General features: G+C 42.3%; 2 protein-coding genes across 4 annotated transcripts in view; both read left to right on the forward strand.

Moving 5' to 3' along the window:
- Positions 1-24,063, forward strand: part of LOC147302785 (uncharacterized) — a 431,420-nt gene that overhangs the window by 56,952 nt on the left and 350,405 nt on the right. The gene's annotated exons all lie outside the window — the stretch shown is intronic.
- LOC147302788 (protein NLRC3-like) lies at positions 2,253-22,897 on the forward strand. 3 transcript variants are annotated; one of them, XM_086284427.1, is made up of 5 exons: positions 2,253-2,353; positions 4,180-4,281; positions 5,934-6,175; positions 6,277-8,062; positions 15,288-15,465. In XM_086284427.1, exons 1-5 carry the CDS (start codon positions 2,253-2,255, stop codon positions 15,463-15,465), a joined length of 2,409 nt encoding a protein of 802 aa, XP_086140553.1. The 3 variants fall into 3 exon arrangements, with proteins under 3 accessions (XP_086140553.1, XP_086140554.1, XP_086140552.1); XM_086284428.1 differs by lacking the exon at positions 2,253-2,353 and having other exon boundaries at positions 4,157-4,311; positions 5,940-6,175; XM_086284426.1 differs by lacking the exons at positions 2,253-2,353; positions 4,180-4,281 and adding an exon at positions 22,699-22,897 and having other exon boundaries at positions 5,902-6,175; positions 15,288-15,461.

The following is a 24,063-nucleotide window of genomic DNA, read 5'->3' on the forward strand; positions in this document are numbered from 1 at the left end:
TTTACATTATACGTGCTTTAGAAGACATAGCATACATTTTCACTGCTATGCATATGATACCCACTTTTATTGGTTAAACTGCCGGGATGTCTTAGACACATAATGAGCTTTAATTTTCTGCTTCTAAGTTCAGATAAACTGAGGTTATTGTAACGGGGCGTAAAAATCTTAGAAACACTGTGGCTAACACGATCCTTACTCTGGATGGCATCGCCTTAAGCCGCCTGTTGCAGTCATTTGGCACATTATAAGTCAAATTGAAGCACACGATCCCAAAGCACAACATCAACATTTATTTATATACAAAAATGAAAATTCTTTTTACAGAAAAGAATTGTAACTTCACAATATTGCATTAAGATGAGCAGACAGATTTTAATCTCAGCATCGTGCACACAGATTTTTCAGGACACTGGAAGAGTTCCTGCCGTGGATTTAGATGTTAGTGTTGTGTGGATGATCCCATTCTGTGATCTTTGTGTTACTAACACTGATGCTTTTGCACTTTAGGACCCTCGAGACCTCTGCTGCTCAGCCGTCCTGATCGCTGCCTCCACTTTAACCAGAGGCTGTAACCTCTGATCATTTCACCTGCACCGGCAGTAAAACTCTTCTCCAGAACCAAACGTGCCATAAACCCATCACAGCTTCATCATCAGCTCAGTCTCAGCAACATGCAGACGACCGAGCAGCAGAAACTCTGCAGGGAACGTCTGAAGTCTGTTCTTCAGTTTTCCCAGCTCACTGTTTATTGAACATGAGACAGAAAAATAACTTCACCTTTAATGTGAAACTTTTATCGCCTGTTACATATTTGCAGGAAGTCTTCGTGCTGTGATTTAGTGTCACAGCCATAAATATCACACAAGGTAAAAACTGCAAGTCCCAGCATCCTCTGTGTTTAGGGAGGAGCAGTGAAAGTGAAAGTGTTGATCCTCCGTTCAGAGCAGCGGGAGGAGGAAGGTGGAGCTGATGCAGGTGAGTGTTAACATGAATATGTTTCTTCTTATGACATAAAATAATTCCACGCTGTTCGTGTCTGTGGGTGAAACGTGAGGCCGGTCGGCTCCTCTGAGCGCTGGTTTCCTGTAAGTAGAGAGGAAGTGAGTTTAGCTGAGAGAGCAGGAGGAGAGTGAGAGCTGTGCTGAGGCTGGTGAGTGTTAACACCGCTCTGACATTACTGTGTCTCTGTGGCGGGAACAACAGGCTCCGTCAGTGGAGGCAAAAATAATCAGACTTTGGTTTTTCAAAGGAAACTACTTTATGTTGGGAGAAGCCGCGCGCTCATTGGATAACAGCTTGTCAATCTCAAGTTATTAGCCAATGAGCGCGCAGGTTCACAGTAAGACCCGCCCTTATCACGACGTCTTTTAAAACTAAAATGGCGACAGAAACTCTGTGAGTGTAGTTCAGGCTGACTTTATGAAAGTGCGACGTTTGAGCCACTTCCTGTTCTCAGTCCCGGCGTCCTGATCACCGAGGTTTCTGTTGCTCTGATATCTGATATTGATTATATCGGTAAACAGGCTGTAGGCAGAAACATCAGGTCTGATCTGAAAATCCCTTCAGAAACAAACTTTAAGAGTTTTATGTCCGTGAGGCCGCACGCTGATTGGATAACAACCTGTCAGTCTCAGGGTATTAGCCAATGAGCGCGCAGATTCACAGTAAGATCTTATCACGTCATTCTTTTAAACTAAAACATCGACAGTGAAACTGTAACGTGTCCTGTGATCCATAAACACTCTGTGATGAATAATCTGAAGTCATTTTGAGCCTGACAGTAGTTTCCTGTCACAGAGCAGAAGCTGCAGGCAGTTTTTGGCACCTTTATATTTAATTTATTCCAAAATAAATCAATAAAGGTAGAAAAGAACTCTCAGTGACATAAAAAATCTATTTTTAAAGACAGATGTGACCAAGTGCAACAAATATAAGATGAGATGTTTACAGATATTTGAAGTATTGATCATATGTAGAACACAGAGCAGGTCCAATAACAGAGTCATCCTGCTCACCATGATGATGATCCCAAACACACTGAGTTCCTTCATCCACCTGATCATGTACTTATTAAATAATGTGATGGTTTTGGTGTTTTTTAAAGACTTTGAGCCTCTAAAATAACTGGTTTGGACTTTAGGGCCAAAGCTCCAACATTAGAAAGCCGTCAGTGTGATGCTTCCAGTACAACAGCACCTCTGAGTGTGTGTGTTTACCTCTCAGACTAACTCCACCCTGACATCAAGAAGATGGAGGAAGAGGACGGAGCAGCATCCAGCTGTGTATCTGTGAGGAGTGACTGGTCCAGAGACAAACCTCCAAACTTCAGTAATGAACCTGCAGCAACAATGTTCTTCAATCATGGAGCTCAGCTGACCATGTAAGAGAGCTGCTGACTCAGAGTTCAAAGGTTGTTTCTATAAATGTTCTGCCAGTGACATCATAACTTAACCTAACACTGGTCTGTGTATGAAGTATCATTTAGTGGCAGTTGTTAAAGTTGTATAATGATGATGCTAGTTTGGGGTGTATTTTCCTGCTGATGCAAATGCATCTACTTTGCCCTTTGTCTGGTGCTTTGGACAAAGACGTCCAATGAAACTCAGAACAACACAGTTTGCACCACCAGCAGGCAGAGGAAGTGGCTGACATCCAGAAATCCTACCAGTGGCTGAACAAAGCTGGACTGAAAGACAGCACAGAGGCACTAATCATGGCAGCACAGGAACAAGCTCCGAGCACAAGACCCATAGAGCCCGGGGTCTACATGGCTCTTTTTGGGGGGGTTGTGTTGTATTAATAGTGACTTTGTTTCTTTGGACCTGACCAAAATCTTTTGTTTTTCAGTTCAGTTGCAACATTGACTAACACTAATGCAGGGGTCGGCAACCTGCGGCTCTTTAGTCCTTACAGTGCGGCTCCTCGTGGTTTGGGAAAATAAATTAAAAGTATTTAGCTGAAGTGTATTTTATTTATGTTCTTTTTTAACTTGTAGTTCTAAATTGGAAGATTATTGTGATATTGAAATAAAAAAAGAAAATTATATTTTATTATTTTTTCATCGTTCAAATAAGCGTCACACTCGCGGAAGCCGGTGTACCCGCCGAGACGCCGTGCATTTATCGAGACTTTCAGCCCCAGGTAGGCCAATTATGGATCTTCGGATCCACATTATGTCAGCAGCTGTTCTCCACCGTGAACTATGTTAAAAACAAACACCGCTCACGCCTCACAGACGACAGCTTACAGTCCTGTAAAGATGAAAGTGACTTCGTACAGCCCCGACCTGCAGACGCTGTGCGCAGAGGTTCAGGAGCAGAAGTCCCGTTGTAAACATATCACGGCATGAACACGCTTTTCAGCTTCTCTTTATTGACCACTTTTCACACACGGTTGCTGTACGCACACAGCCGGCTGTAGCTTTGCAGCTCATAGCCCGACACACAACAGCACAGACGTTAAGGCGGCGAGGCGTGATTGCGGGTGCCGCTCAGGTGCGTCCGCCTCCCCTGCAGCGGCGCTGCAGACCACGCCCCGCCACACACATTAACCAGGTAAAATACATATTTAGGCAGAATTTTGCAAATATCTATTTTTCATCTTTCAGCAGCATAGAGCTTTTTTTCCAATTATTTTTTAAAAGTCAGGTCAAGGCTCCAAAAGCCCAAAGGAGATATAAGGGTGGCGGCTCACAGCAGCTTTTGTTTGCTACATCATTTTAGTTCAGCTGGGTGTCTTTCCTTTGGTTATATTTCTTTAAGAGTTCAAATGTGTTCATTACATAGATAACATGTAATTTTCTCTGTAGCACTTCATGGATTTCATAAGCAACACACCTTAGTTGTTCACACAAAGCATAAAGGTAAAAAACAGTATATACAGTGTTATCTTCATTCTAGATGTCAAAAAGTATTTGTGGCTCCCAGTGTTTTCTTTTGCTTGGAAACTGGCTCCAAATGGCTCTTTGGGTCCTGAAGGTTGCTGACCCCTGACCTAATGGTATATTTTTTTTAGCTGGATCGTTCTATAAAAACATGAATCAAATCTGAGAAAAGTTTCCACCTGACCTGTTGAATGTTATTGACGCCAGAAGTTTGCCTTCATACTGTGTTCCTTGCATGCCTTTTGTGGTGTACTAATTGATGTGAAATGAATGCAATGTGGTTGTGTTTGCAGAGGTCAGAGGTCACAGTCTCCAGCATCCAGCTGTGTGTCTGTGAGGAGTGACTGGTCCAAAGACAAACCTCCAGTCTTCAGTCATGAACCTGCAGCAACAATGTTCTTCAATCATGGAGCTCAGCTGACCATGTAAGAGAGCTGCTGACTCATTTACGGGTGTTTGAAATTCTGTGACCACTTTGTAATTTTAGTTTATATTTTAAAGTGTTTTTATTTGTAGTTGCCTGTATTTTTATTACACTGTGTGTAACGTGGTGGTTTGTGCTGTTTGGGATTGTTTTGGTGTATTTGTGTCAGAACATCAGATAAATGATTTCATCACATTTTAAAAGAAAGTATCAGGATAATAATCTGAACTGAGTCATCAGAAACAGAAAGATGGTCTCAACAGGCCACTGAGCTGATCTCCAAAGAAATGCAGAAGATTGAAGAGTCCGAGGCTGTTTATTTGTCACAGGCATCGTCATACACGTACAACACAGTGAAATGTGCTGAGCTGCTCCTGTGACTGGACAAAACATTAGAAACAATCATTAAATGAAATAATGAAACATTGTGCAGATGTAATGTTAAAGTGCTTTGTGCCACATTAGCACAGCATGTACTGACAGAGCAGTGCAAGCAGAACAAAGCAAATGAGCAAAGTGATGTAAACAGAGTAACTGAACAGAGTGAGCAGAGTAATATCAGCAGTAATGAAGCAGCAGGATCAGTGTAGCAGCGTGTGACGTCATAATGAATCAGGTATGATCTGAAATATGACAGTGAGACAAGAACATGATGTAAGGTCCTGTTTAAACCCTGATGGTGATGCTATGAGGGGAGCATGTTCTGATTTAGGACTTGGATGGTCTGAGGATAGAAGCTCCTCTCTGTTTGTGTCCTGATGGTGCAGAAGCTTCTGCCTGATTGTAGAAGGAGCTGAAGCCAGCATCATCCCAGAGGTGAAGCTCCTCTGTGTGCAGACCTGAGGTCAGATTCCTCCAGGCTGATGTTCAGGATCTACAGAAACGTGTGGTTGTAGTTATTGCTGCACTGTGTGCTGACAGCAGATACTCAGAACAAAGCGCTGCACACGTGTTCTTTACAAACATCTGTACATATCAAATATGGATCATGGCAGTGAATGAACACGTTTCTGTCATTTGTTTCATTGGCTTCTTTTTTCTGCCTGTGTTCATGTGATTAATGTCTAACACATAAACAGGTTTGTAATCAAACATCACATCATCAGGGAGGCATCATGAAACAAAGTTACTGCTGGAGGCTGAACTCAATTTGGTGGCAATGTTCAAAAATATCACTCAGATCATTTCAAAGCTTTTAGTTCTTCTTCTTCACTTCTGTAAAATAATAGAAAGGAAATCAGAACCCAGAAGTTCACTTCCTGATGACTGAACTCTTTCAAAATAAAGCTGAAAGCTCTGAATGTGACACCGCTGCTCCACAACAGTTTTTAGAGGAGGTCAAAGGTCAGTTGAAAGTGATGGATCCCAAACTTCCAGTACATCCAGTGAAGGACATAATCAGCTCTGTGATGAAGGCTTTTACTGTGGAGTTTGTAGGCTGATCACTCTGTGTTTAATAAGACAGGCAGGAACAGCAAAGGAAACTTGGATTCTGAACTCAAACACAAGTTTCTCCACTTTGACTTTTCTCTGTGACCATCAGAGCTTCTGCACAGTGTCATCAAATCTGGATGTTTGTCACTGACAGTCAATGATTTTAGTGATAAAGAAATGTGTTCACAGAGGGAGGAAGAGGAAGAGGAGTGGTGTCTGTGAGGAGGAGCAGCTGTCCTGCTGTGCTTTGTGTCAGGACGTCCTGAAGGATCCAGTCTCTACCAGCTGTGGACACTGGTTCTGCAGACAGTGCATCTCCTCATACTGGGACCAGTCTGCTTCATCAGGAGACTGGTCCTGTCCCCAGTGTGGAGAAAGATCCAGAAGCAGAGCTGGACTGCAGACAGCCAGTCAGAGCAGCTGTGTACAAAGTAAGACTGAACATCTGTCTGCTGATGGACTCATTTCTGAAAACTGGACTTCTTGTTGTTCAGACATTGAAGAGTTTTCTTTCTGTTTTTCTTTCTTTCAGCAGATGTTGGTCTGCAGGAGGTTTTAGATGAACATAAGATCAGTCTGAGGAGGAGATGTGAACGTGTGACTGAAGGAAGTGATGAAACAGGAAGTAGAACCCTCCTCAACAGGATCTACACTGAGCTCTACATCACAGAGGGACAGAGTGAAGAGGTTCATAGCCAACATGAGGTGAGGCAGCTGGAGACAGCTTCCAAGATGGACGCCCTCCATGACACTCCAATCAGGTGCCAGGACATCTTTAAAGCCTTACCTGACCAACAGAGACCCATCAGAATGGTTCTGACCAACGGCGTGGCTGGTGTTGGAAAAACCTTCTCAGTGCAGAAGTTCACTCTGGACTGGGCAGAGGGCTTGGAGAACCAACATGTCAGTGTGGTGGTTCTGCTTTCATTCAGGGAGCTGAACCTGATCAGAGAGGAGCAGTACAGTCTTCTGGAGCTGCTCCATGTTTTCCATCCAACACTACAGAAGGTCACAGCAGAGAAGCTGGCTGTCTCTCAGCTTTTGTTCATCTTTGACGGCCTGGATGAAAGCAGACTTTCATTGGATTTCACCAACAGGAAGCTGCTGTCTGATGTCACACAGAAGTCATCAGTCAGCCAGCTGCTGACAAACCTCATCCAGGGGAATCTGCTTCCCTCGGCTCTCGTCTGGATAACTTCCCGACCTGCAGCGGCCAATCAGATCCCTCCTACATGTGTTGACAGGCTAACAGAAGTACGAGGCTTCACTGACGCCCAGAAGGAGGAGTACTTCAGGAGGAGATTCAGTGATGAAGAGCTGTCCAGCAGAATCATCTCCCACATGAAGACATCCAGGAGCCTCCACATCATGTGTAGAATCCCAGTCTTCTGCTGGATCACTGCTACAGTTCTGGAGCACATGTTGACTACAGAGCAGAGAGGAGAGCTGCCCAAGACCCTGACTGACATGTACTCACACTTCCTGCTGGTTCAGACAAAGAGGAAGAAGAACAAGTACCACGAGGGACATGAGACGAGTCCACAGGAGCTGACAGAGGCTGACAGGGAAGTTCTTCTGAAGCTGGGGAGGCTGGCGTTTGAACATCTGGAGAAAGGAAACATCATGTTCTACCAAGAAGACCTGGAGCAGTGTGGTCTGGATGTGACAGAGGCCTCGGTGTACTCAGGAGTTTGTACAGAGATCTTCAAAAGAGAGTGTGTGATCTTCCAGAAACCAGTCTACTGCTTTGTTCATCTGAGCATCCAGGAGTTTCTGGCTGCAGTCTACATGTTCCACTGTTTCACCAACAGGAAGTCAGAGGTGCTGAAGGACTTCCTGGGAAAAAAATACAGAGAGTCCTCTCTGGATGATTTCCTTAAACGAGCCATGGAGAAATCCCTCCAGAGTAAAAATGGCCACCTGGACCTGTTTGTCCGCTTCCTTCATGGCCTCTGTCTGGAGTCCAACCAGAGACTCTTAGGTCTGCTGGGTCAGACAGAGAACAGTCCAGAAACCATCCAGAGAGTCATCAAGAACCTGAAGAATAACAAGAAGCTTAAATCCTGTCCTGACAGAAACATCAACATCTTCCACTGTCTGATGGAGATGAACGACCTCTCAGTACATCAGGAGATCCAAGAGTTCCTGAAGTCAAAGAAAAGGTCAAAGGACCTCACTATGATCCACTGCTCAGCTCTGGCCTTCATGCTGCAGATGTCAGAGGAGGTTCTGGATGAGTTTGACCTGCAGAAGTACAAAGCATCAAAGGAGGGACGACTGAGACTGATTCCAGCTGTGAGGAACTGCAGAAAGGCTCGGTGAGTCCAGATGTGATCATTACATCATTGATCAGTGTCGGTTAATAGTTTAATCTTTAAATTAAAAACACAGTCCTTGGTTATAAAGTGCTTTACAAACACCAACATTACGGCTAACAGCTGGATTCTCCTGTTTCAGTGCAGCTAGCCAAACAACAAAGAGCCACTTGCTGCTAAAGACAGAGTGAAAGTGGACGGTATATCCTCCATTCTTCATGTAAAACACATGCAGTGAATTGTAATGCACCATCTGTGTTTACCTTCATGCAGTTTTCTCTTTATGGTAGACTTGGATATTTAAATGTTTCCCTCCTGGAGAGTCTTGTTCACTTGATTAGTTTTTGTGAAGGGGATTCTCCTCACCCCGTCTCCAAGGGAGACACCAGCTACCCTTCAGAGAAAATTTATTTGCCCCACTTGTAACCACGATCTGGTTCTTCCAGTCACTGCCCACAGCTCGTGACCATAGGTGAGGGCAGGGACATAGATCGACCGGTAAATTGAGAGCTTCGCTGTCACGCTCAGCTCTCTCTCTCTTCACCACGACAGACCGGTACAGCGTCCACCTCACTGTTACCGCAGCAACAGTCTGTCTGTTGATTCCTGCTCCCCTCCCCCTTCTTTACACGACCCTGAGATACTCAGACTCCTCCACCTGGGGCAGGAACTTGTCTCTGAGCCAGAGTGGGCACTCCACCCTTTCCCAGCTGAGGACCATGATGCTGATCCTCATTCACACGGCTTCACACTCTGCTGAGAACAGCTCCACTGTGAGCTGCAGGCCATCACCTGATGAAGCCAACAGAACCACATCCTCTGTAAAAACAGAGACGAGACTCTGACACCACACAAGTGGAATATAAGGTCAGAGGTCAGCTAATACCTAATATGGTAATCCTGAGCTAACAGGAAAGGGAAATGCAGTGAAGAAATGGATTTTCAAATGAGGAGTGGAATCACCATTTTAAATGTACAAAGTAAATCTTTGATTTTATTTTTTAAAAGATTTTAAAATCATTTTAAAAATTGGAATTCAAAAATGTTTTTTAAAATGAAATAAATGTACTCATGTTTTATTGCACAATTTATTAATGAAGCATGAAATGTATTTTGATGTGTTTTGACTCTTCTGATCCTCCATAATATTGAGATTGTATAGAAGTTTTCAACATTTGCAGATTTAGGATTATACTGTACACTATTATTAGCATAGTATGTAACACATGGGGACACTAAAGCAGTCGCGCCAGAATGTCCTCTAAAAAGAAAGCTTCTTTAAAATACAAGCGAGTCAGACACCGAGGGCACAGAGATGAAGCAGGTCTGATCAGGAACAGTTTATTACTGGGCCAGGGAGCACAAATAAAAACACCCTTAAAATGTACGTGATACAAGGTTGTCAATTTAGTAAAACTAAATAAAACAATCCTAGAACCCGTAAAACTACCATTTTCTATATTCACTAACAAACCCCTGCTATAATTATGCCACATGTTCATTATGGGTCCATCAGCAGGCCAGGAATTCCGGCTTTAGAGCAGAGTCCACGCCAGCCCCGTCTTCGGCAGACAAGCAAGAGCCTCCCATCTTGTCCTTCCACTGGCCCATCATATCCCAGCCCAGCTTGCGTTCTGCACCCGAATCCATCATGCGACCACCGCCACAGCTCCCCTTGCATCAGTGTCCTGTAAAATAACAGATAGTAAACCTGCTGCCAATCACACGCGTTGTCTCCTACTGTTGCCGTTCCATGAGGTCAGGACTGGGTCGCCGTGTCACGCTGGCCATCTAGCATTAGCCTTCCAGTCTTGGGCTTCTCTCCTTCAGTGCTCAGCTAGCCTGCTTTTAAAAGGTCTTTACACAGCTGACACACCCATGCCTCAGCAGGTGGTCCCTATCAGCTAATTTGTCCCATGTGTAGCCAGTCCACAGTGGATTAAAAACTGTGTCACATAAAACACTAAAGCCCATGCAATAGAAACAGAATAAAACAATGCAAATAAAACGTCACTCATAAATAAACACTAAAAATCAGAATAAAAACAATATACAAGATAAATACAAATTTCCACTGTGTGACATCCCCCCATATTTTAACTGTGACAGTCCCTGTCACAACATTCAGGTGTTCTGTCCAGGAGGGTGGCTGAACAACACTTGGCCTTGCTGGCTACTGTGTCTCTGGTAGTCCCTTCTTTACACATAACACATGAAACATCAGCAATAATCTGCTACCAACGAGTTCCTTTGAATGCATCCTAGAAAAGTTACAGCATAGGTGAGTTATACAGTCCAATTGCCACATCCAGGTAACCTGCTGTTCTTCCATTTCGTGACCACATAGCATAGCTAATGTATGGGATTATCAGAACACTGACTCCTCTCAGCTCAGCTCCTCTGATATCCCTTGTGGATGAACACTACTCATGAATACTCACGTGGCAATAAAACGTCTTTTCTGTACACCCCTTGCTCACAACCCTCAACAAGGGTAGCTGATTTAAACACTTAGCATTCTATCATCTATATCTGTACCCCAGGTACTGAACACTGCTCCCAAACTTGTATCCTGTCGACAAACGCCAAAATTATGTAGCCGCTAAGACTGGTGGACCTAAATCTTCACCTCCAAGTCCGTTCACATACAAGAGGAAGGGGAGCAAGCGGGTCAGCGCTCAGGGCACAGAAACTAAGCTGGCTTTGAACACACACCATTTATTTCCATAAAAAACACAGCCAGAATCACAAATACAAGTTAAAATCCCCCGTATACAATAAAAAGAGTGTTCTCAATGCGCTAAAAACCCTGCCGGCAGAAATAACTATACACTATTAAAACAAAGCTAAAAAAATGTTTTCCATATGCTAAAATTACCCTCCCACAGTCCCATAATCCCACAGTACAGCCACACGCGGGCGAATGTGCCTTATCTGAAACAGGAGAGGAATTTCTCTTCCGGGATGGAAACCACGCCGGCCAGAAGAACAAGGAGGGGGCTCCTGTCGCAGACCTGTCTCCTGACAGCGCGTCGCCGCACAGTCTCGCCCCACTCCACACCTGCACACGGCCTCCCTCGTAGCACCGTCAGATGCAGGCAGAGGGGCATCCCTGCCCTGTTGTGAATTGAGGGCCATCGCCACCCACTGTTGCTGTTCCTGCAGTTGGGACTGGATCGCCGAACGACTCGCGGCGCCCCACAGTCAGGCAGCAGTTCCTTCAACACACGTGCGGGCTTACACGCGTTCCTTTTTCTCCTGCTCACCTTTCGTGCGTCGCTCCTCTTGTCTCTGCGCTCACCATCCCCTTTAACAGGTCAATCTGGCAGCTGATAGGCCACCTTGGGGAACGCCCCCATCTGTTTAGTCCTCAGTGGATTAAAGGAATATGGTACAACAACATTAACACACATAATATAAGTATGAGGATAAAACCATGCAATATAAATATCACAATAAAATCATGCAAATAAAATCAACACTATGTACCAATACACAGATTGATAAAACATAAAAACACAAATTTCCACTGTGTGACAAGTATACTACTATACTAATAACAGTGTATAGTATACTATTGTACTATACACTATTATTAACATAGTATATTTTAACAGGGAATCTTGATCCTGTTACATTTGACTTCTGTTGAGCTTCTTGAATTGTCACCTTCAGTTCCTTTCCTTTACTCTTCCAGTGTCTTTGGTTTAAATGTATTTACCCTGATAACTGCATATGAAACAGTTCACCTCTTGTCACTCACTATTATCTGTTTGCCATAAAAGTGTTGGTGATGTGTTGGGAGAATCATTATTTTCAGTCTCTTCTTATAAACATAGTGAGGCAAAGATGTGGGTCGTGGTCCCTGATAATCAGACGTGTCTGTGTTCTGTTACATGTGACGTTAGAGAGGTTTTAGTGGAGATAAAAACAGGACCAACATCACTCGTGACTGCTTTCCTGTCTTCAGTGTGTTTACTGTTGGAGCTCGTCCTCCTGTTGCATCTGTCACAGCTGTTACGCTCCTCTGTGACTCCTCCTCTGTCTGCTGTCACACTGCAGGAGTTTTTGGTCATGGCGTGTGAATAACTGCCGAGGTCGGCTAGGACGACGCCACCACTCGTTGTCAGACCCTGTCACGCTGTCTGGTGTCATCTTTAGCCGAGGTTATTAAGTACTTCAAAATGAAACCAGTCTCTGTTTTCAGTCTCCGCCCTCTTTTGCAGCTTTGAGCCAGGTTGTAACACCTGTTAAAGTCACCACCTGTTGTGACCGGGGAGTGAGATGAGTGTGAGAAAGATGAAAACAACGTCTCATTCTGACTAGTTACTGGGAACTGATGTGTGATGATGCAATAACAAAGATGACTGTTTCTATGATTTTCTGTTTTATTAATTGTTTTTATTGATGATAAGGACAGGCAGAGGAGATTGGATGGATTTACTTTGTTTTATTCTTTTGCACTGAAATGGAGTCCAGTGTACAGTCCTTGGCGTTGCACATTTTAATATGTTTTAGCTGAGACTGTAGTGGGCACTCTTTAAATGTCGGGTCAGTTTGTCACGTTAGAGCCTATTTGTGCCTGTTAGTGCTGACGATGACTTTAGACCGAGCTGACTGAGGGGTCTAAGCTCATGATGCCACCAGCAACACCCGGGTCATGCTGCAGAGTTTTCAAACCCCGCTGACACTCGACATAATTTACTCAGGTTATATCAGGTGATCTAAGAAAGGCCGCTTAGAAAGAAAAGCGAGTGCACTGCTTTAAGTGTCTTGAAGATGTTTAATCCGAACATTCAGCTTCTTCACTTCTAAAACCAAAAAGTGGAGAGTCCCAGATTTTAATCCTAGTGGGAGTGTCCCTTAAGAGGTCATTGACCAACTATTGATCATGTGGCTCATCACATGAGCCAAGCTGTGAAAAAGGGTGTGGGTGATTATCAGCAGAGGTTTCGAGAGATGAAACGTCTTCAAGAAACTTAAAGAAGTCACTTTTCTTTCCAGGCTCCTTAGATTACCATGACTGTATGATGAGAACCTACACAGACATATCAGGTGAAGTTTTCAGTGTTTTGGTTCAGTTTAATGTAAAAATGGAGATGAAACGCATATAAAGGCTGGTTTACACCACTGAGCCCTGCTCTAAAACACTGACACAGATCTGTCTGTGAAGCTGGCTTTAACAAATAAGAGCTTAAAGTTTTAAACACATGTTTAGCGCCAAACTGTCCACTTTACTGTCTGTAGCAGGAAGTGGCTGTTTGGCACTGAAACGGGAGAATCCAGCTGTTAGCCGTGATGTTGTGTTTGTAAAGCTCTTCATAAACGAGGACTGTGGAGGAGGAGAGCCTGTGTGAGTCAGGTGGTTCACCGGCCGAGTGTATCAGCGGCAGAAACAGCTGATCAGCGCCGTTTTATGCAGTAAAATAATCTTTCTGTTCCCAAACACATCCACACAGTTTACAACATAACAGCCCACTACATGCACATCACACCACAAATATGCATAAACCTGAACATAAAATATGTCCTGTACCTGTGTGATCTCTTTAAGTAACTCACAGAATATCAACACTAACGCCACAAGTTTGTTGGTATTTTAACATTTTAACCATTGATTTTGAATTAAAACCAACAGTTAAAATATTTTTGCACCAGAGGAAAGAGCAGCAGAAATATTAAGACAGATAAATCATTCTGTCTTCAGTCTCCATGAACAGCATCAACATCCTCTGGTGAAATTTCTCTTTCCTCCTTAAAATACATTAAATGTCAGTTTAATTCCAGATTAATGGTTAAAACATGTATGTCACATATGAACATCAGGAAATAAAGAAAAGTGACTGATTCAGTTCCATATATGCTCCAGGGAGGCGTTAAGGTTCATTGAAATTGTTCAGTTATTAAAGTTTAATCTGAGCCGAGCTGACTTCCTCAGGAACAAATAAACACCGAGATAAACTTCACCTTACAGATATAATCTAAATGAATCATATCCAATCTCAGAGAGTTGACAGTCAGCTGTGTGCTGGGAGACATGTTTGTCTGCAGTGTACGAGCTCTGACCGCTCCCCAAAAATGTCGGAGTGAATACATTAATATTAAAAGTGTAGCTGGTGACACAGAAACAGAGGATTTAAGAAGTTTAAGTGTAGGTCGGGTCCACACATGTCCAAACACCTGTGCGTAGTCCTGCTTGTTACTCAGAAACGCACACTAATAAAATGGCCATAAGGCCAAAGCAATGGTTTTGACTGGTGTTGACCCCGCCCCCACCCTGAGTGTGGATGCTGAGAGAAGGGCCAGCTGTGAATATGAGGCTGTGGGAGCAGATGGAGAGAGAGTATGTCGGGGTATCCCAGTACAAGCTTTACTGGGGTCAGAAATTAGACAGACTCCAGTTCCTTTGTTTGATTTATCTAGTTTGATGTTAGGAAAGAGATTCATGAGATGGAAAAACCTCCCAGTCTACTGAGATTCAGAAATGATTTGTACACATGGAAACTCCCTGAGTGGGAACAAAGAGTGTCCTGTCAGGAAGAGCATTTGGAATATGGATGTTGAGGATGTGACAGTGCCTGAAATCCTGCTGCTGTTCTGAACCATAGTTTCTGATCTGAAGGTCAAACAGAGTCATGATGGTTGTTTCTATTTGTTCCTTTTTAGTTTTGTTCCCCTGAAATCAGATGTGATATCAGCAGCTCTGAGTTCATTCATCATTATTGTCCAGTGATGAGATTTCTGCTCCGTTTGGTGACAGTCAGCAGATTTTTCCTGAGTGTGGACGTGAACAGTCGTACCTGACAGCAGCAGGTAGCAAACAGAGATCATCCTTCCAGCTGGAACTCTTCACTGAGCTGAGCTCATTCAAAATGTTCTGGATTCAAGACAGGAAACAGTCCACATGTGTGTCTTCACTCTGACTCTGGATCAGATCTCACTGACAGACTGTGGACATTATGGAAGCCTAAATGTGACACCATCTTCCTCCTTCATCTGCAGATTAAAGCCAAACAAAGATTCTCATTAAAAGTCTGCAGGTCTGAGAGAGACTCAATCGTTGTGTCATGTCAAACACAGTAAGAGGAGCTGAAGCACAGATGTGAAGAGCAGATGTTCATCAGATTATGACCTCACTCTGTTTTGTCTTCATATACATTCAGTCTGTGTTTATAATGCAGACTTTCTGCTTTTATAATAACATATTTTATATTTTCTATGATCACAGACTGGCTGACTGTGGACTCTCAGAGACTCATTGTGAAGTTGTGGCCTCGGCTCTGAAGTCCATCCCCTCCCATCTGACAGAGCTGGACATTAGTAACAACAAGCTGCAGGATTCAGGCGTGAAGCTTCTGTGTGCTGGACTGGAGAGTCCAAACTGTCGACTGGAGACTCTGAGGTGAGTTCACTGACTGCAGCTGTTGTTGTTTTTCTATATTTCAGATCTTTGATATTTGAAACGTTCTTTAGTTCCTAAATGTTCAGGATGTGTCTGAAGACAAATGTGAAGACGTTTGAGTGCTTTCAGAAATGTTGTGTCTTTCCAAACGACTGAACAACAGTTTTTCCTCTTGGCTCCAAATAGAAGTGACAGACTTGAGCAGGGTTCATTTAAAGGCTGACAGAAGTGGAGTGGTGACGGGGAGATGTTTGTCAGGACAGCTTTTCAGCCTCCACAGGTTCATGTTGTGCTCCATCAGTCAGTGAAGATGAAGTCAGTACTGGTGAGGCTGTAGAGTGTGTGAGGGATGTGAATGAGGCTGTTGGAGATCTGATGATAGCAGATAAAAACAGGCTGCAGAGACTTTGAGCTTGTGTGGAAACAGACAGAGAAAAGAAAGACATGAATGTCAAAGCTAATAAAGGTGAAGTTAGGAGCTGTGATGATGTTCATGTATCAGAAGCTGATCGGGCTGCTACAGAGACGACCCACACAGCTGCTGTGGTGAGGTTTGTGTTAAAGCAGAGGAACACAGGCCCACACATGACAGCAAAGCAGGTTTCAGGCTCTGTGAGAGGATTTCAAACAGAAGCTGGAGAAGAGAAAGGACTACAGAAAGAAGGCAGCTGAGACCAGTCCAAGTGTTTCCATGGAGCCCAGTCTAACATTCATTTATACACTAACGTACAGAAGTGAACGGGAAAATGAATCCATAGTTTCAAATGTAGAAATAGTTCTCAGTTCATTTACAGAGTTTAATAGTGTTATGGCTCGTCTGTGAAGCACTTTGTTGTACCTGTGACTTTTAAATGTGCTATAGAAATAAAATTGAAATTGAAATTAATACAGTTCATGAGGAAATGTTCAAAACAGCAGCTGAGAAGAAATCTGCTTCACAAAGTTTCATCCAATTCCAATAGTTTGTGATGCACTTGAACGCAGCGTGAGCAGTTCACTGCCTAACCCCACAGAGACTGTCAGTCTGGACTTTTCTTTATTTCTATTGGCTGTCAGTGAGATTTCAGAGCAATCAGAGACTGTGGGTCTGTGTATGAAGTATAATTCATGTGCAGTTGTTGAAGTTGTAGAATGAGAAATGGCAGTTTGGGGTATTTCCTGCTTTCATTGTCCTGCTTGTGCTGATGAAAATGTTTATTGACGTGTGAATTCATTCTTCAACGCTCGATTCTGCCTGAACAACGTGAAAACTTTGCTTTTCTTTGTGTAACACAATTCAACGCACTGAAGCATCGACTTGTTTCATTATTACACAACAGCAGACTGGTGGCTAATAAACAGTGAATGATGCAGAAACAGATGTTTGAAGCTGTTCTTGGAGTACACTGAGAGAGAGAGAGCTGTGCAGGCAGGAACAGCCAAAGTCAGAGAGAATTCATGAGCATATTGATCAAACGTGAAGCAGAGTTTGGATCTTCTTTTGCTGCTGCTTCACTCAGTTTTGGTTGGAGACAGATGAAACCTGCAGCTTCAGGATCTGTGAGCTGTCCACTTTCAGCCCCGACGGCGTGTCCGTGTACGTGCCGTCGAGTGAACGATCCACGCTCTGTGTTTCCATCTTTGTGTGTTTAGCTGCTCTCATTTACTGTTTTATCTGTTTGCTGCTTGTTGAAATAGTTTGTGAGCTTTAACCTGAGATTCTGGCAAAATACATTTATATTAAACATCGATTCAGGATTGAATGAATCAACATCGTTTTATTCAAATTAAAACCATTTAAATGGGAACATGAATTTTTTACAGCCGCCTCTAATGCTGGGTAATGTCAGCTGGTCCATGTGCAGCTGGCTGTGAGGCTCAGGGAGCGTGTACAAAGTGCAACACTGAAAGAACATCATCCATAAATATTGAGTAAGAACTGGACTCTCATACAGCGAGACTCAAATGCCTTTAAACATCAGCTTATCCTGCTGATCCAAGTCCAACACTGAGTTTGTAAAAACATGTTTGTCAATCATTTTGTTTGGTTTCTGAGGAAAATGATTCAATAAGTTGCTGCTAATACACAACATTTCATCATATTTCCTCATAACCCTCTTTTGTCTGACCATTTGATCCCATTTGAATTTGCAATAAAGGATCCACAGAGTTTGGTGACAATAATGACAGTAGATGTTTGTGTGAAAGTGCTGGAAGCAAATGAGTGTGTGATGTTCTTTCAGTGTTGCACTTTGTAGACGCTCCCTGAGCACTGGTCTCACAGCCAGCTGCACATAGAGACCAGTGTTGTTAGTCCAGGTCAGAAGATGACTTGTTGGAATGAAGATGAGCTTGTAGTTTGTCTGCTTTAATAATGTGACTGGAAAAAGGTGTTGGACTTCAGATATGTCCATTTCTGTCACACTTCACCTTTAAAAGTGAAGCCATGTGGTTCCTGGAAGGAAAAACACGACTTTTTCAAGTCTTTGTCCTGTTTTTATGAGAAATGTACGACTTTAATGTTCTTTTTTTTTTTTTAACTCAATTTTCATTATAATTTACAACATTGCAACTTGTGCTTGTCAATGTTCACAAGTAGGACAGTTACAGGAACTGCAATGCAGAAATGTAGATTAAAATAAGAACTGCAATTAGGACGCACAAAACAAAACCCAAGCAAACAAAGAAACAGACAACAACAACAACAACAACAACAACAACAAAAAGAAAAAGAAAACAAAAACAAAAACTTTATGTAATATTAAATAACATGTGACAAACTTAGCCGTAAATGGACAAAACGAAACAGACCTATGCTAAATTATTGAAACAGTAAAGCATACAGTCAGGGGTCTCATGAGCTGCCCAGAAATAATATTTCAGGTTTGGAACAGCCAATCCCCCCTGCAGGTTTGACAGTTTTTTTTTTTGACACTGTAATTTTTATTGATAGTTTTGTCACAGTTTAAACATAGACATGTTTTGCATTACAGGAGAAATAACCATGCAAGCACACAGTCAAAACAAAACAGAACTAAAGCGAACAGAAGGTGTGGGTGCCAATTCTAATCAACTACCGTATGCATGCCTGCCTTTGCTCAGCAGCATACATACTCCAGCTTATATATGTACTTTTATACAGGCATGCATCAATAGATATACAGAGTCATAGACCTTAAATGTTTTGTTCGTTCATTAATTTTCCTTGGTGCCATACAATGTCCACTTCTCCCACTTAGCAACGAAAATATCTTCCTTTAATCTGAGAATGTAAGTCATTTTTTCCATTGCATAGATTTCTCCAACAATATTTAACCAGTCTTGTGATGAAGGCGGAGCCAGTTTGTACCAGTTTCTTGTTATAGCTTTCTTTGCAGCTATCAATAGGATTTTTGTCAAATACAAGTCGTCGTACAGAACATACTCTCTAATATTCCCAAGATATACAGTTTTAAAATTGTGTGGTAATTGGTAGCCCAAGATATTGCCTATTACAAGACTCACGTTCTTCCAAAAATTATGCAGTTTCAGGCACTCCCAAAAAAACACGTGCGTATGATGTGCTTCCATGTTACCACATCTTCTCCAGCATGGCAAACTGTCTTGAGTCTGTTTACTTTTGATTTTTGGTGTAATAAAGAATCGAGTAAGGTGTTTCCACCCAAATTCTCTCCAGCATCTTGAGTTAGTCGTTGTGTTCTGGGTTTCACACATATCTAACCATTCCTCAGTTGAGATATCAGTTTTTATTTCCTGCTCCCATTTCTTTTTTATGTATTCAGTTGATGTTGCCGTGTTCTCTCTTAGATTTTTATATAGTACAGAAATCTCCTTGAATTGGAGGCCCCTGTATGATTTAATTATACAATTCAGGATGCCATAAGACGTACGCGAACTTCGTATTTCCTTTGAAAAGTAGTCTCTGAGTTGCAGGTACCGGTAAAAATTGGTTTTCTCTAGACTATACCGATCTTTTAAATCTTGAAAACTCATCAAATGGCCATCTTTCATTACTGTACAAATCGCTGTTATTCCTTTTTGTTCCCACTTCCTGAATCCTGGGTCGTGAGCACTCAGTATATCACCAACAACATAGGCAGCCCAGTTTAACATCTTAACCTCCCTTTCCAACTTACTTTGTTTAACTAGGCCAAACCATATCTCTAGAGTGTGGGATGTTATAGGATCAAGGAAATGCTGTAAGGTTTTCTTAAGTTGCTCATTTCCAAGAAAAGTCTGGACTGGGACATCCCGTACTTTTATTTCAATATCTTTCCATTTAGCATTAAAGTTCTGATCACACCACTTTATCGCCGGTCTGGTTTGGGCCGCATGATAGTAATCTTTTAGATTAGGGAGTCCCACACCACCCTGCTTCCTAGATAGTTGTAATGTTGTGTATTTTATTCTAGGCCTTTTACCATTCCATACAAATCTAGAGATGAGCCTATCCCAGTCCTTGAATTTTTCCACTGGGATCTTAACTGGCAGAGATTGGAAAAGGTACAATAACCGTGGGAGGACACTCATTTTTATTGTTGTGATTCTTGCACTAAAGTCTAGTGTAAGAGTTGACCATCGGTTTAGATCGTGTTTAATCTGAGTGGTCAGCCTATCATAATTTGTTTTAAAAAGGTCACTCAATTGTTTAGTCACGGTTACACCCAAGTATTTCATTTGTTTTGCAGTCCAGTTCAGTCTAAACTTATTTTTAACCTCTTCAGATGGCAAATAGTTGAAAGCCAGTATCTGAGTTTTGGTCACATTAATTTTGTACCCCGAATGTTCAGCAAAGATATTAATTACATTAAACATTGGAATTAAAGTTTGGTTTGGATTTTCTAGGTAGAGTATGATATCATCTGCAAATAAGCTGATGATGTGGTCTTCCCCTTTAATACTTATTCCTCTCACCTCCTCACTTTGTCGGATGGCCTGTGCCAGGGGTTCAATATATAGAGTGAAGAGAAGAGGTGAGAGGCAACAACCCTGACGGGTACCCCTCTCGAGAGAGATTTGCTCCGTTAGGCTGCCATTGATTCTAATTCGAGCTGTAGGAGATTGGTAAATAGATTTGATACACATCACAGCACCGAGGTTTGACAGTTTTAATGTTTGGAACTTGATCCTTGGGCGTTTGCTTTGCCATATAAATTTGGAAAAAAGTTTATCTAAATTATCAAATGTAGAGTTGGGAATGTTAATAGGCAGCATTTGAAAAAGGTATAGAAGTCTTGGCAATACATTCATACGTATACTCTCGATCCGACCCAAGAAAGACAGAGACAGGACTGTCCATCTCTCTAAATCTTTTTTTATTTTTGCAACTATAACTTCATAATTTACTTTAAACAAATCTGATAATGAGTGAGGAATTTGAATTCCTAAATACTTGATACCTTCGTTTGGCCATTTAAAGCCACATCGCTCCTTGAATGTTAGTGAAATGTTTCCTCCTATATCCATTGCCAATGTTTTGTCAATATTAATTTTGTAACCAGAGAGGGAACCGTAATAATTTCTCTTAAATGAGGTAAACTGACTGCAGGATTTGAAATGTATAAAAGTACATCGTCTGCATAGATGGACAATTTATGCTGTTCTCCATTAATTGAAAGGCCCTGAATTTCATGTTCTTCTCTAATCAACTGCGCCAGAGGCTCAATACTTATATCGAACAGCAGGGGCGACAGTGAGCATCCTGCTACGCCCACGTTCCAGTGGAAATCTGGCTGATATTGTTCCATTTACCCGTACAGCCGCCATTGGGTTGGAATAAAGAATCTGTATCCACTTAATTAAATTTGGCCCAAATTTGAATCTTTCAAGTGTATGGCCCAAGTACTGCCAGGAAACCCTGTCGAATGCTTTTTGCGCATCAAGAGACAGAATCATTGTTTCTTCTTGTTTGGTCTTGTACAAGGACATTAAGTTCAACAATCTACGAACATTGTCCCCATAGTGCCTTCCTGCAATGAACCCCGTTTGATCTGGATTTATAACCTGTGTAATAATTTTACTAACTCTTTTGGCTAAAATCGTGGTGAGAATGCGTGAATCAGTATTAAGTAATGAGATTGGCCTGTATGATTGACAGTTTGTGGGGTCCTTGCCCTCTTTATGGATTACGACAATTGTAGCATCGTTCCAGGACGGCGCCATAGTCCCAGTCTCCAGAGCGCAGTGGTAAGCTTTCAGTAATAAGGGTGCGACTTTGTCCTTAAGTTTTTTATAGAATTCGTTAATAAAACCATCAGGGCCAGGACTGTTTTTAGTTTTAAGGTTTGAAATCACCTGTGAAATTTCTTGTTCTCGAATTGGTTCATCTAACTCCTTTGCTACAGACTCTGGCAGTGTTTTTAAATTGATCTTTTCTAAGAAATCAGATAGTGTATTGTTATCTTTACATGTATCTGAATTTTTATATAATGACTCGAAAAAATTGGCAAAACAACTTGCAATTTGATTTGGTTTAGTAATTAGGGTTTGATCTGACTTCAACTTTTGGACCATATTACAAGTTTGCTGTTTCCTGAGTCTTATTGCCAGCAATCTACTAGCCCTACTACCCTGTTCATAGTACTTTTGTTTAATGAATTGCCCTCAATTTTGTCGTTTATTAAACTATTACGCTGACTACGTAACATTTTAAGATCGGAAAGCAAATTGGCTGTCTGTGCTTTTTTGTGTTGTTGCTCTAGGTGTTTTATTTTGGCCTCCAATTCACACCGCCTAGCCTCTTTTCTTTTTTCCTGGCACTTGCCAATGATATTATGCAACCTCTAATGTATGTCTTGGTGCAATCCCAGAGAGTTAAAGGCTCAGTTCAGTATGTATGAACTCACAAAACTGGCTGTCATTTAGGAGTGAGGCATTTAGTCGCCAGACTTTAATGTTCTTGATGCTCCTGTACCATCTCTCTGTCATCCTCCTCGCTCCCTCTTTGCACTCACAGTCTTTGTGCATCATTAACACTCACATGAGGAAAACCAAAGTTTTACTGGGCAGAAGATGATCATCAGTGACGCTGTCTTTAAAACACTCTTGTTAGAAATGTTCGACTTTAATGTGAAACATTCAGAGTTTTTTCTCTTGTTGTGTTTGTTTGAAGCTGCTTCCTGTTGGCTTCAGCTGTTTGGAGTTTCCATTTTCTAAACTTCTACATTCTGAACCTTCTTCAGCTCTGAACAGATGATGAAACACTGAATGATTTCAAGCACTTTGTCTAATAAACTTACATCTTTCATTCTTCATACAGATTGAAGGACTGTGGTTTGTCAGATATTGGCCTTGATTATCTGGCAGCAGCACTGAAGTCCAACCCCTCGTATCCCACAGAGGTGGACCTGAGTGGAACCTACAGCAACCTGAAGGGTTCAGGAGTGAAGCATCTGTGTGGTTTCCTGGAGAGTCCAGGATGTAAACTTGAAACTCTGAGGTCAGTCAGCATGTTTTAGTTGTGCTGAGATGAATATGATGTGAAAGTTGTGCTGACACTAAACTGCAGACATCAGGCTGATATTATACTGATCCACACTGAGGATCTTCATGGTAAAGTCTGTTTTCTTCTTCTCTGGTTTAGTCCATTGACTGCAGCAGAACAATGTTCACATTTCAAACCTTCAAAGAAGAAGAAAATTCCTCCAGTGGAAAATTCACTGTGAAACTCTCAAACTCTTCATTGCACCTTAAAGTCTGTCTGACACTGAAATCCAAAGCAAAATGTGCGTTTGCTTTACAGACAGCAGTCCAACACAAACATACACACATCATCCAAAACACAGTCCAACATCCAAATCTCCTCCACTGCCAGCATGAATGATGGGAAAGAGAAGGAGGAACACTCTGACATTCAGGGTTAGAATGAGTTTCATCAAGCAGACTGTGAAGATCAAAGCTGCATTAGAAAGCTTACATGAATGAATGAGTGGACAGAAGTGGACAGAGATCATCTGAAGCACTTCAAAGGCTTTAAATCAGCACATTTCTCTTTATTCTTTATCAACTCTGTTAGTTTCTCTCAGTTTTCTGTGGAATGAAGCTAACAGCAGGCTAATAAGATGCTGACCAATAGGTTTCTATTAAAGGTTGTAATTTGTATATGAAAAAGTGCTTTGGCTCAGCAGGGATCAGCTTACAGGTAGAATACAGCTGCTGGATGGGATTAGCATGTCATAGCTATCTACCAAACTGCTAACTGGGGGATTTCAGGCCATCTATGGATCATTTTTGCTAACTGTTTATTCAGCTTAGGCTCACAGGGCTGCAGCCTGTGCCCTAGCTGTCATAGGGCAAGAGGCGTGGTCCACCTGCACAGGTGAGCAGTCCATCACAGGGCCAACAGAGAGCGACAGAGAAGCACTCCCTCACATCCACACCTACAGCCAATGTAGAAGCACCAATGAACCTAAGCAGCATTTCATTGGACTGTGGGAGAACATCCAACCTCCACAGAAAGGCCCAGCTGACCAACAAGCTTCAACCTACAACCTTCTTGCTCTAAGGCACTAGTGCTAACCACTTTTGCCCATTTCAGCCCAAATCCTGCATCTTCCTGTTTCTGACTCCAGGCCAGCTCCACTAACACTTTCTCATCAGACGCTGCCACCTAGTGGAGGAAGTC

This window comes from Aulonocara sp. 'chitande type north' Nkhata Bay, linkage group LG23 (genome assembly GCF_057382095.1).
Source record: "Aulonocara sp. 'chitande type north' Nkhata Bay isolate Kocher_YH1m ecotype deep benthic linkage group LG23, A_spYH_male_GT1.1, whole genome shotgun sequence".
NCBI classification, from domain to species: Eukaryota; Metazoa; Chordata; class Actinopteri; order Cichliformes; family Cichlidae; genus Aulonocara; species Aulonocara sp. 'chitande type north' Nkhata Bay.